At 42.7% G+C, this 12,832-nt stretch overlaps 1 protein-coding gene across 1 annotated transcript; it reads right to left on the bottom strand.

Moving 5' to 3' along the window:
• Positions 1-6,135: 6,135 nt before the first annotated feature.
• Positions 6,136-9,288, bottom strand: LOC138840875 (undifferentiated embryonic cell transcription factor 1-like). Its single transcript, XM_070041269.1, has 4 exons — positions 8,814-9,288; positions 8,424-8,652; positions 7,135-7,210; positions 6,136-6,183 (listed from the first exon to the last, which is right to left on the bottom strand). The coding sequence occupies exons 1-4, from the start codon at positions 9,286-9,288 to the stop codon at positions 6,136-6,138; spliced, it is 828 nt and encodes a 275-aa protein (XP_069897370.1).
• Between the last annotated feature and the right edge of the window lie 3,544 nt (positions 9,289-12,832).

The following is a 12,832-nucleotide window of genomic DNA, read 5'->3' as shown; positions in this document are numbered from 1 at the left end:
CCTTAGCAAAGTTATGGAAACAGACAAGATATCCTTTGGCAGAGGCATGGTTAGAGAAGTGTGGCACATATCCACAATTGGATGGCACCCATCCAATATGAAGACTGTTACATCATTTGCAAAGAAATGGATAGATCTAAAAATATGTTAAGTAAAGTAAACCAGAACCAGACACACAAAGGAACCATGTTCTGTCGCTTATTTGGAAGCTAGACCTTTAGGCAAAAGTATTACACAACTTTTCACAACAGAATTAACCAAAGCATTCTCTTTTCAGAGGAGTATTTAAGAAGTGTAATTTCTTATAAAATTGAACTTTTAATCTAAAAAAATGAATACCAGGAAACTATCACTTGGAAGTTGTGAAGGGAAGTCAAAGGGAAGGAATAAAGAGAGTTATAGAGGAAGAGGGTGAAGGCATAATATTCAATGCGGATAGTATGAATCTAGAAAAAATGAAAATGGGGTGAGCTTTGGAAGGATGTGGGAATGTAATGTAAACATCTCTTGTACTTATAAACTGATTTGTTGAATGGAAATTCCTTCGTACCACTATTTAATTAAATACAATTAAAAACAATGGAGACATCTGATCTTAAACTGCATTCTCTTAAACCATGAGAAAATATAATAGTTTCCTCTTCAGAAATTTTCTTTGCAGGTTTTTTCCTCATAATGACAGGAAAGTGAACAAAGCAATGAATATCAATACATCACATTGTATATCCTAAATAGACACAATATAAATATCACATGAAAAATGTTAGAATTCATCACATGATAAAATAACAGGTAGAAAGTAGCAAATGTTGATTGTTTTTCCAAGTACTTTAGGTTATCTAATTTAATCCTCAAAATAATTAAATAAATTAGAACTACTTTTATTTTTAATTATCAGATGATGATATTGAAGTCTTCAGAGTTGGAATTACTAGTATAACATTGCATACATGGTAAGTGTTAGTCTACGCCCCATTCCTACCATATCAAATTACCTCATTCTATTTTATGACTAAAACACCAGCACTTAGTCTATTAATTCTAGGAAAATTTCCCAAAATAATTGTGGACACTCAAAATATTTCACTTTATCTTTGTTAGAAAATAGGTAACTACGCCGGATGTAAAGCATCCTAGAAGCCACATTTAGGTAGATGGAATATTGGAGTCTTTATTACACAGTTAGCAGGCTGCTGGCCACCCATTTTTACAAAGGCCTGAAGCCCCCAAACACACAAAACACGGTTAGGAAACAGTCTAGAGAGGAAAGAAAGAACAAAAATACCAACAAACCAATTCAACTCCAATGGAGAGTTGAATTGTGATGCCATGATGACTGGAGATGAGTCAGAAGACAAGACATGACCACAGTGACACATGTGGCATGACATAATGGTGGCTGGGCTGGGCCTAAATAGGGTCTCAGCAGGGGACAGGTCCACAGGTTACTAAATCTGCCAGTCCAGTGCCTGGGACTGGTAATTTCTATCAGCCAAGTGCTCACCCCTGCCTCCAGGGATCTTGGAATATCCATCACCTGGGAGTCAGATGATGATGGAGGCATTTTCCTTCCCCCGGCATGAAGACAAGATACGAGACCCTATCATCCACCATGTGGCCAATATGGCACCAGTCAGATCTGACCTCCTTATCTCATTCCCCACTTTTTTTCTTATGTACATTAAGTCATTGAAGTTTTTTCTGTAAGAGATCTGAATTTTTCCCTGGGCTGTTACCTTCTGCAATTTTTTAATTTATATATGTATATATATATATATATATATATATATACACATACATATATATATACATACATATATATATATATACATACATATATATATAAATAATTTTTATTGTGAAAATGCAATACAGAGGGGCTACAATTACACGAGCAAGGTAATGAGTACATTTCTTATCAAGCATTGTTGCCTCCTCCTTTGGTTTTCCCCTACCATCCCTTCACTCCCATCTCCACCACTATACCCTCACCCCCGGTGCCAAAGTTGTAAAGTTTGCTTTTCAACATAGGATTTTGCACATCTCATTGTTGCAATAGGTCCACCTGTATCCCTAGTTAAACAATTTGTTTTTTTTCCTTTCCCCTCCCCAAAATATACCAACATCAAATACAGTGAAAACAGGGCTTATACTGTGGGGGAAGAGACATAAATGCAACAAAACTATCACCTTATAAATATGTTAGAAACAATAGCAAGAAAGAAAAAACTACTTGTGTCCTTATCTAGTGAAGTAAGCTGGGCCAAAGAAACATAGATCCCATTGAAGTACCCGATTTCGGGTGCCCCTCACAGACCACCAGGCTCTTTGCAAACAGCAAAGAGTCGTTTATTGAAAGCTCGAGCTTGGTCCTCTGCACACTTGGTAACCGGTGATGCTAAGAGGCCCCGAGCACAAAATTAGAACAGCTTTTATAGTATCGAACAAACAAGTTTAGGGGGTTTCCACAAAAGCAAGTCCACAAGTTCAGGGGGTTTAAGTCCACCCTGACCACACTTGCCTTTTTCTGATGGAATACTTAGGGAACTGTTCTTTTCCTTAAGGATGGGCAGGGTTGGTGGCAACCTGGGGTTTGTCTGAGAACTTTCTCTTTGGTGGTTACTCTGAGGGCAGCACAGCTCAGGAGGTTTGATCTTAAAATGGAGTTACTGTAGCTCTTCACCATGGTTTCCCTTATTTGCAATAACTAGTATATGTCTGAGACAAGCTGAAAAGATCAGATAAGATGATGTTAGGTAAAATGAACCCCTCCTGTAATTTAAGAAGTCTCCAACAGTTATGCCCTGTATCTGCTCAAAGCCCTAATTTGGGAATTTAAACTATCCCACACATTTTACAACCCACTTAGATGACTGGCACATTCTTGCCCAATTATGAAGCAGACAAACATTTAGAAAGGCATGATTACAATTTACTTTCTCATGACTTCCTGGCTCTGATCAATTTCTTTGGGGGGGGTCCAGTCGTGGGGCCTGAACTCTGGGCCTGGGTGCTGTCCCTCAGCTCTTCAGCTCAAGGCTGGTGCTCTACCATTTGAGCCACAGTGCCACTTCCCTCTTTTTTCTTTTTTCTTATGTGGTGCTGAGGAATCGAACCCAGGGCCTCATGCATGCAAGGCAAACGCTCTACCACTGAGCCACCTTCCCAGTCCTTCAATTTTTGAAAGGCCAAACAGGATCTGATACCATCTCTGCCATCTGAGCAGTGGCTTGTAACTGCCTCTGGATGTTTCATCATTGCCAGGGTCCCAGGAGTGTCTTTCTCCATGCTGGGATACACACACCTTGGCATTTTCCTTAATCACTGGACTTCAGCTGGAGAGATGAGCGATAGCGCTCAGGCCCTGAGTTCAAGGCTAGCACTCTGCCAATTTGAGCCCCCAAACAACTCTTCTGTTGACCAATTAGAGATAATCTCACAGGGACCTTTCTCTGCCCAGGCTGGATTTGAACCACAGTTCTCAGATCAACAAGTCTAAACAAAAGGCCATGTTTACTCCAATTAAAAGAAACAAAGATGGTCTTTAGAAATCGTTTTTTAAAGCATGGTCTACCTCGAACTTATTAAGGGCCGAAAGTTATATCTGACAAACTTGTAAGAATCCTTACTCCTTTGTGTGGGCCTGCTGGAACTGTTACAAAAAAAAAAACTATAAGAGCAAACTGAAATAGCAATTAAGCAATTATTTTGGTAATCCTAATTTTTCCTTTTTGCACTTTGAGAAAAATATTAACAATTTAACTTTCAAACTTTATAACCAGGAATTCATCTCCATTTTTTTGCCAGTCCTTGGGATTTAACTCATGGCATACGCATTGTCCTTGAGCTTCTTTTGGTCAAGGCTAGCACTGCTTCCTGCTTTTTCTGAATACCTGGTAGTGAGGAATTGAACTCAGGATTTGATGCATGCTAGGCAAGCACTCTACCACTAAGCCACTTTCGCAGCCCAGCCACATTCCCAGCCCATCCAATCCTAATTTCTTTTTAAGTTCAAAGAATTTTTTTTTTGTTGTTATTGTGAAAATACCATATGTAGAGGTTTCAATTACATGGGCAAGGTGATGAGTACATTTGTTGCCTCCTCCTTTCTTTCCCCTTACAATATCTTCCCACCCTCCCCATCCTCCAACCCCTCCGCCCCCGCCATGGGGGAGGGACATACAAAGCAACAAACAAATCATCTTATAAATATGTTATAAACAATAGCAAGAAAGAAAAACTATTCGAGTCCTTATCTTGGGGTTCATTTAACCTTACATCAACGTATCTGACTGTTTCTGATTGTCTCAGACATGTACTAGTTATTGAAAATAAGGGAAACCATGGGACCTATGTTTCTTTAGGCCTGGCTTACTTCATTTAATATATTTTTTTCCCAAGTCTTTCCATTTCCTAACAAATGGGACAATGTTATTCTTTCTGATAGCGGCATAGAATTCCATTATGCATATATACCACATTTTCTTGATCCATTCATTTACTGAGGATCATCTGGGTTGGTTCCATATCTTAGCTGTGGTAAATAATGCTGCAATAAACATAGTTGTGCTGGTAGCTTTAGTACGGCTTTGCTTGTGATAATTCCACTAAATGACCAAAAGTGGGATTGCTGGGTCACAGGGGAGGTCTATGTGGAGTCTATGAGGAACCCACTTTAAAAACTTGAAAAAGGAATCAAAACAGAAATTAGAAAATGGAAAAACCTCCCATGCTCCTAGATTGGAATGATCAACATCATGAAAATCGCAATACTTCCCAAGGCTATCTAAAAATTCAATGCGATACCTATCAATATTCCAACCTCATTCTTCAGGAAAATAAAAGAGGCAATCCAAAAATTCATATGGAAAAATAAAAGACCATGAATAGCAAAAGCGATCCTTAACACAAAGAACACTGCTAGAGGAATATCAATACCAAATTTCAAACTCTACTACAAAGCTGTAGAAATCAAAACAGCTTGGTACTGGCTCAAGAACAGATCTCAGGACCCATGGAATAGAATTGAAAACCAAGAAATGAACCCACATACCTATAACTTTGTAATCTTCGATAAGAGGGCTAAAAAAATAGAATGAAAGACAGCCTCTTCAGTAAATGGTGCTGGCAAAATTGGTTAACTACTTATAGAAAACTAAAGCTAGATCTTTATATATCACCCTGCATCAGAATCAGCTCCAAATGGATCAAAGACCACAGAGTCAAAGCAGACACTCTGAAAACATTACAGGATGGAATAAGAGAAACCCAGGTCTCCAAAATTTTCCTAACAGAGACCTAGAAATACAACAAATCAAAGAAAGGTTGGACAAATGGGATTGCATGAAATTGCAGAGCTTCTGCATGGCAAAGTACATAGCTAGCAAGATCAACAGAAAGCCCACGGATTGGGAGAAGATCTTCACTAGCCATACAACGGACAAGGGTCTCATATCTAAAATATACCTGGAACTCAAAAGTTAAATCACCCAACAACAAACCTTGAAGAAACAACTGCCCAAGAAATAAGTGGGCTAAAGTCTTACCAATCCTAATTTAAGCCTTTTATTAATCTCTGCTTTAACATTTTATACTTTAGTTTTCATTTGTATTTTGAAAACTCCTTTGAAATCTTGAGGATATGTACCACTATTTCCTCTTGGCTACTCATTTTAAAACAGATATACATTAAAAACTTTTGAACTCAAATGACCATTTTTTGTTAATGCAAGAATTAATCACCAGTACTGTACCAAGAAGCTAGACTTAACACCTATATGCTTTTTTATTTTTTTGGTGGGGGGTGTCTGGTTGTGGGCCTGAACTCTGGGCCTAGGTGGTGTCCCTCAGGTCTTCAGCTCAAGGCTAGAGCTGTACCACTTGAGCCACAGTGCCTCTTCTGGTTGTTTCTTTTCTGCTTATGTGGTGCTAAAGAACTGAGCCCGGGCCTCATGCATGCAAGGCAAGTGCTTTACCACTGACCCACCTTCCCAGCCCATCTATATGCCTTTTAAAAAAACATATCCAATTGCAGAGTATCAATGAAAGCAAATCATATACTAATAAATTTTCTAACCATATTTTTAAGGCTTTTTCAAAGTTAATACATCCAAGTGGCAGTTTTAGGAATACCAATCAGATCATGACATCACTCATTTTTACCATTATGTTTCCTGTGTCTGTCTGCAAGAGAAAGGGACAGGACAAAGATTGGTCATACAGCCCCTCCTAAGGAATGTGCATGCACCCAACTCTTCAGGGTTAGTTGAACTACCTTTGTGCCAGCTTGCCCTCTTCTACCATGCGTGGACTCCCCCCAGGGTCTGTCCCAACCTGCATGACTGGCTGAGCTGCACGTCTGCCTCTACATCCCTCACCTCAAAAGACAGTTCTTCTATTAGAGTCTAAGTTTTTCCCTTTTTTTTTCTTGATTCTTGAATGAAATAGTTTCAGACAGAACAGGTAAAGTTTTAGACAGAACAGGTAAAATCTTTGACAGTGTTAAATAAACCTTTATATTTAAATTTCTAATAGTATCCCCAAGTTTTAGCAGAGGGAACTAAATCCCAAACAGCCAATGCCTTTTTGTTGAGTCAGATAACTTGATTACAGTGTAAACAACCTTTGCATTTTAAAATACCGAATTTTAAAATACAGATTTTGATTTGTAAATTAAAGAATTCTTAGAAAGTTTAACTAAACTTCCTGTTTAAAACAATACAATAATCCTTTAAGATATTTGGCATACAAATCTGATGACATTCCTTACAGTTTAAACTCTTTTTTTTACAGCATGCTGATTTTCATCTTGAACATGTTCCAACATACTCATACAAAACTTAAAGTGCACAAAAATGAAAATCAGTCCAGAATCTTGATCTAAAGATTTACGATTTGTAAAACAAAGTGCCTTTGCTGAGCTTCATTTACCCAGGGCTTGCTTGTTTAGCAATGCATTTTACCAATTGGCCTTGTGAATACCTTCAGCTGGAGGAAGGCTAGGTGGGAGTCACCTGAAACTGAACTAGCCTATCTTTTATCCAATTTTCTTTTTAGACAAGAGCATTTTACAATTTTTTAACTGTTCGGACAAGCCAAATGTCCAAACGAGGCTCAAACTGTCTATGCCCTCACCTCCGGCTGCCTCTGCAGGAAAATGCAGCCTGAAGCTTGTAAGGTCTTGCAACCTCCCATGCCCACGTCCTGACTGCTGCAACACAGACAAAACAGAGCAGGTCTATGACCAGGCCCAGACAGAGCTGGAACTTTTATTCCCCCAGAGATGTCCAAATGAACAAAAATAACAGATTCTAATAACTTGAATAATTGTCTGGGTTTTTTTTTTCAGAGAATGGTGAGCTCTGGCGTTTAGGGTACCTGACTTCGGTGACTGAGAGCCCCAAAATAACTCTCTGAACCTAGAAGAGAGGTGTTAGTTTAGAGGAGCTCTCCTGCAGCCATTTTACATTAAGGGAGGGCCAATCTACCTGGCAGAGAGTGCAGAGATGACCTTGGGTAACAGTACTCATATGCCCTGGCTTTTTCCTGAAAATAAGAAAAGGGTTCTAAAAGCATTTCCAAAAGTGATGGATAAAGAAGTTTGGTGCATTTCTACAAAAAGCAAGATATCAGTGATCTCAGAATTAGCTTAAAGAGAAGTTGTTTCTTACTTTTCCTGCTTGGGCCAAATAAGCTTTCCCCTTGGAATTTTATCAGCACCAGAGTGGAGAACTAAGTTTGACAGGAGATTCTCCACCTCATCCCAAGGTTTCTCCAACATCTGGGGTTAGGGTTGTAGACATAGGTTTAACAGGAGATTCTCCATCTCATCCCTTTCTCCATGCTTGTGGTTCTCAGACATTTAGACAGAAATGTCAACTAAAACAGACACAGATAGGTGGCCACACAAACCAAATGGTCAGACAGGCATAAGCAAACAGCAGCAGAAGGCACCTCCAACAGACAGACAGAACAAATAAGAACCCAAGTGAGGCCAGACTCCAGGTTAAGAACCCTAATCTGCCTCCACTGGGGAGAGGCGCATCCCAAACTCCTCCATGGCTGGGAGTTCTGCTGCATCCCACCTCCCCTTCTGCCCCTTCCACTATACCTGGCCAGGCTTTTCAACTTACCTCTAGAGGCTTTTGAGTTCTAAGTTCCTGCTAGGAACTTCTCTCCACAGCTGTCCCCTAGGGAGTGGCTCTTCTGACACCAGTCCAAAGTCCCTGAACTCAAGGCCCAGGGTCCTGGATCTCACTTGGGCCTACATCTATTATATCCTGGATCCAAAAGAGACTTCACGAAACCCAGATAAAAGTGCTAGGAACTTTATTATTATTATTTTTTTATCAAAAAGGCTTTCTTGAATGCTGGGGGTGGGGGGGTGGCGGGGTGGCTAGCTCGGCTTGCCCAGGATGCCGCACAGGGTGGCCACGCTGCCCAGGATGAAGCCCAGGGCCAGGGACAAGGTCTGGTCGAAGGAGCCAGGCAGCTGCTCCACGTGCTGGTTCCGGGTCAGCAGCTGGTCTCGCAGCAGGCCCAGCATGCCCACGATGTTGCCCAGGTGCGTCAGCGTCTGCAGCAGGGCAGCATTCAGCGATGGTGTGGCGGCCGATGGCAAGAGGTTGGCAGGGGCCCAGGGCGATGCGGCAGCTGCGGGAGGGAGCGCAGGGTCAGTGCTGCAGCCCACCCTCCGGCCTCTGACCCTCCGGCCCCGGCCGCCCCTTCCAGCCTCCAGCCCCAATCGCCCTCCCCCCCCCACGCCCCCCCCTTGCCCTGCCGACCCTTTCCCTCTCCCGCGGCCGCCTGCCTACCTGGCTCATCTAGGGCTGGTGCGGGCGCGGAGGGGGCGGGGTGGCGGCCATGCTGTGGGCACCCCTGCCCCGCGGGGCGGCGGCGGGCGCGCTCGTCCGGCCCATCGTCGCCCAGCAGCCCCATGAGCTCGTGGATCTGTGCGTCCAAGGGCCCGGGCGCTTGGCCAGTGGCCTTGGGCACCTTGTTCTTGAGGAACTTGTAGCAGCGAGGACATTTTGCGGGAGTGCGCAGCACCTGCCTCAGGGCTAGCGCCACCGCCCGCGGTGGGGTCCCTGGTGCGTCCTCAGCTGGCGGCAGCATCTCGCCCATGGGATCTGTCGGCGAGGGCAGCACCAGCGGTGGCGGCCGCCTGGGCCGGAGCAGCATCCCAGCGGGCCGCATGGGCTCCGGGGTTGGGGCGGTGCCCGGGGGCCTGCGGGGGCCCGGGGGGTTGCGAGGGCCTGGGGGCTGGGAGACCCTGGGCGGCTGTGGCATCTCGGCTGCCCGCACACTCTCTGCCGAGCTAGGAACTTTATTACTACCACATGGGACCACTTCCTTCCACTGGGAAAGTAGGAACAGCCTTGAGCTCAGGGTAGGATGTGTTTTTATAGGGGTAGATTAGATAGAGTTATATATACAAGCCATGCAAGGCAGGTTTGGCATATTTTTCATTGGTTACAGTTATATGACCTTTAAATTAATTTGTTCTTTATGGTAATATCATATGTAATCATTTGTAATAGGTCACTCATAGTGGGACCACTCAGCGGTGGTCTTCAATTGGTGGGCTTAAGGCCTTGTTACCAAGGCAAGCAAGCAAGGTTATAGAAGCAAAACTTGGCAGAAACATAGCCTTGACTCACAGAAGCATAGGCAAAACATAATCTTGACTTGGTCAGCATGATCAATACTATCAAAGCTATTGACACTACTTTAGAAATTATTTTTATTATAAGCTCCTAACTGCTCTTTAATGCAGCTGGTGATAAGCCTCGGTTGTCAATAGGCTTTTGCAAAGCTGCCAGTTTGGTAAAATTGAGTAAGGGTGCGATGTTCTTTTGCTTTTTTATCAAGGATGGGGAAAGGACAAAAGTTGACTACTGGTCAGCCTTTGTCTGGGGTTTTTCTTTACCAGGAGGTTTTTTCCCTTTATCAATAATTGTGTTTTGTTTTCTGATTTCACAGTTTTGTACCCATGGCTATTCTTTTCCCAGGGAAAAGGGGGTTCAGGGGAGAAAGTAAATTTCTAAGAGCAGGAGGGACTGAGGCCAGACAACAGAAGAAATTTCTGCCAGTGAATAGTAACTTGGATATTACAGAAAACCAAAGATCTGGTGTTTTAGTGCATTAAGCTGTTCACATTGTAATCAAATTATCTGACTTCTCAAAAATGTAAAGGATTATTGCATTATTTTGAAGAAGAACTTTAGTTAATTTTCAAGTTTTTGCTAACACCAAAACTTGATGACTTTTCTTGGGAGTTTAAAACAACTCATTTATGTTTTTACATGATGATGACAGGCAGAAATTTACTGGTAGAACAAACTCCAGAGTTCATTTCAGGGGTTTCACAGAGCAAGGGCACCTGGGACTGAGGAATGTCTCTCAAGGCCTTCCACTAAGTGCGGCCATGTGGCCTGTCCCCTGACACAGGAGTCAGGTCATGACAGGAGTCATCCTGTTCAGGCGAGAATAGGATCTCACTGGGGCATCCAGATGAAGTGGACTGACCCCCTGGACAAAGTCACAGACGCTGACCAGTATCTTAAAAGATAGTTTATTCAATTGACCAGCCAGGGTTAACTCATCTAGGGAATGAGCAGTCCCAAACTCAAATAGCTCAGGGTTTATAAAGGTAAAAAACATGCATTCTTTTAGAGCAGATTCAAGCAAGGTGGTGTACAGAAGAACTTCGCAGTTATTTTATTTTGCAAGCTCTTAAGTCACAAACATTCCCCAAACAATTAAAACCGTAAGTACTCCTGTAACAATTTCTTGACCTAAAGCAACGGGCAGTTCCTAGTTTGGGGGCCAGGTGTTTTGCTTTTTCAAATCTAGTAATTACAGTAGAAGGAACAGCTAGGGGGTAAATAAGCCTAGTTCTTTCCTCATAACTAGTTGTTCCAGTTCAATCCTGCCTTGCATAGTTTGGCCCTATTCTTAATGAATGAAGTTCCTACAAGAATTGTTTAAGGGCTGGGTGCCTGTGGCTCACACCTGTAATCCTAGCTACTCAGGAGGCTGAGATCTGAGGATCGTGGTTCAAAGCCAGCCCGGGCAGGAAAGTCCATGATACTCTCATCTCCAATAAACCACTAGAAAACCAGAAGTGGCACTGTGACTCAAGCAGTACAGCACTTGCCTTGAGCTGAAGAGCTGAGGGATAGTGCCCAAGCCCAGAGTTCAGGACCCCTGACCAAAAAATAAATAAATAAAAATAAATAAATAAATAAAATAAAGAATCATTTAAGGAAGAAGCTAAGAAAAAGAAAATACAGCTAAGAACAAAAGAGAGCAGCAGAGATTACTAATCTCCATATCTAATAGTTATAAAAAACATGCAAGTTAAAAAAAAAGATTTCAGCCAGGTGTGGGTGGCTCACAACTGTAATCCTAGCAATACAGGAGACTGAGATCTGAGGGTCCTGGTTTGAAGCCAGCCTGGAAAGAAAAGTCTGTGAGGTTTTTTATCTCCAATTAACCTGCACAAAGCCAGACCTGGAGGTATGGCTCAAATGGTATAGCACTAGCCTCGAGCAGAAAAAGCTTAAGGAGGGGCTAGGAAGGTGGCTCAGTGGTAGTGCGCTTGTCTTGCATGCATGAGGCCCTGGTTCCATTCCTCAGCATCGCATAAGTAAAAAAAAGAAATAAGCCGGAAATGGTGCTGTGGCTCAAGTGGTAGAGTGCTAGCCTTGATCTGAAGAGCTAAGGGACATTGCTCAGGCCCAGAGTTTAGGCCCTATGACTGGACCCAAAACAAAAAACAAAAAAAAAAGCTTAGGGATAGTTCAGTCCCCAGTTGAGTGGGGCTCAGTGTCCCAGCTCTGAGTTCACTCTCCAGTATTGGCACCAAAATAGGAATAATATTAATAATTACTTAAGAAGAAACAGGAAATACTTAGGATGTGGTAGATGTTTGAGTCCTGAAGCTCCCTGTTGAGTTGCCTTGTTTCCTTTGTAGTACTGTTGCAGTGGTGTGTGTGTGTGTGTGTGTGTACACAAGTAACCCTATTAGTTATTTTATTGTAACCATTAGAACCCATGAGCAAGAACTATTATAAGAAAACAGAAGTGTTGAACAATACGCTGTAAGCTACAACAGTAGATGGCCAAGCCAGATGGACCCCAGGTATCCTTGATTCTGGACTGTGCACAGTTAACCAATCACAGACAGTATTGGCTCCTTGGTTAAACCCCAGAGAAAAAGCTGCTTTGCTCGGGATGCTGCAAGATAGACTGGCCAAGTGAATATCCTGTGTTGAAACAGGGAGAGGCAAGTCAGTAAGGTGAGGGCTATGCAATACTCTGAAGGAAATGGGCATAAGTGAGAATACCTGTCCTAAAGGGGCTTGTGGTAATAGTCTTTCCCCACACCACCATCCTAGAATTGTCCCTCAGCTTTTTGCTCAAGGTTAGCACTCTGCTACTTGAGTCACAGCTCCACTTCTGGCTTTTTTGTTGCTTTATTGGAGATAAGGAGCCTCACTGACCTTTCTGCCTAGGCTGGCTTCAAAGCATGGTCCTCAGATCTCAGCATCCTGATTAGGATTACAAGCATGTGCCATGGGCACCTATCTATAACGCTGTTCTTAATGGCAGTGGCAGTCAGACAGGGCCTTCATCCGTGTCTTATATGGTCTCATCCTAATAGGTACTGTCCTCAGGCTAGAGTGTAGTGGACTGACTGGAAATCTCAGGCCTGGCCACAGTGACAATTGAGTGAGTTACATTTCTTGAATTTGGATGCAGGCCACCTGCTTTGCTTCTTGGGTTTCTGCTTTCAAGTGCTCTGCTGGACTATACCTGGGGTCTCTGG

This window comes from Dipodomys merriami, unplaced genomic scaffold (assembly GCF_024711535.1).
Source record: "Dipodomys merriami isolate MVZ:Mamm:240054 unplaced genomic scaffold, mDipMer1.0.p SCAF_3045, whole genome shotgun sequence".
Taxonomy (NCBI): domain Eukaryota; kingdom Metazoa; phylum Chordata; class Mammalia; order Rodentia; family Heteromyidae; genus Dipodomys; species Dipodomys merriami.
The sequence above is the reverse complement of the archived record's forward strand: the minus strand, read 5'-3'. Positions and strand labels throughout refer to the sequence as shown.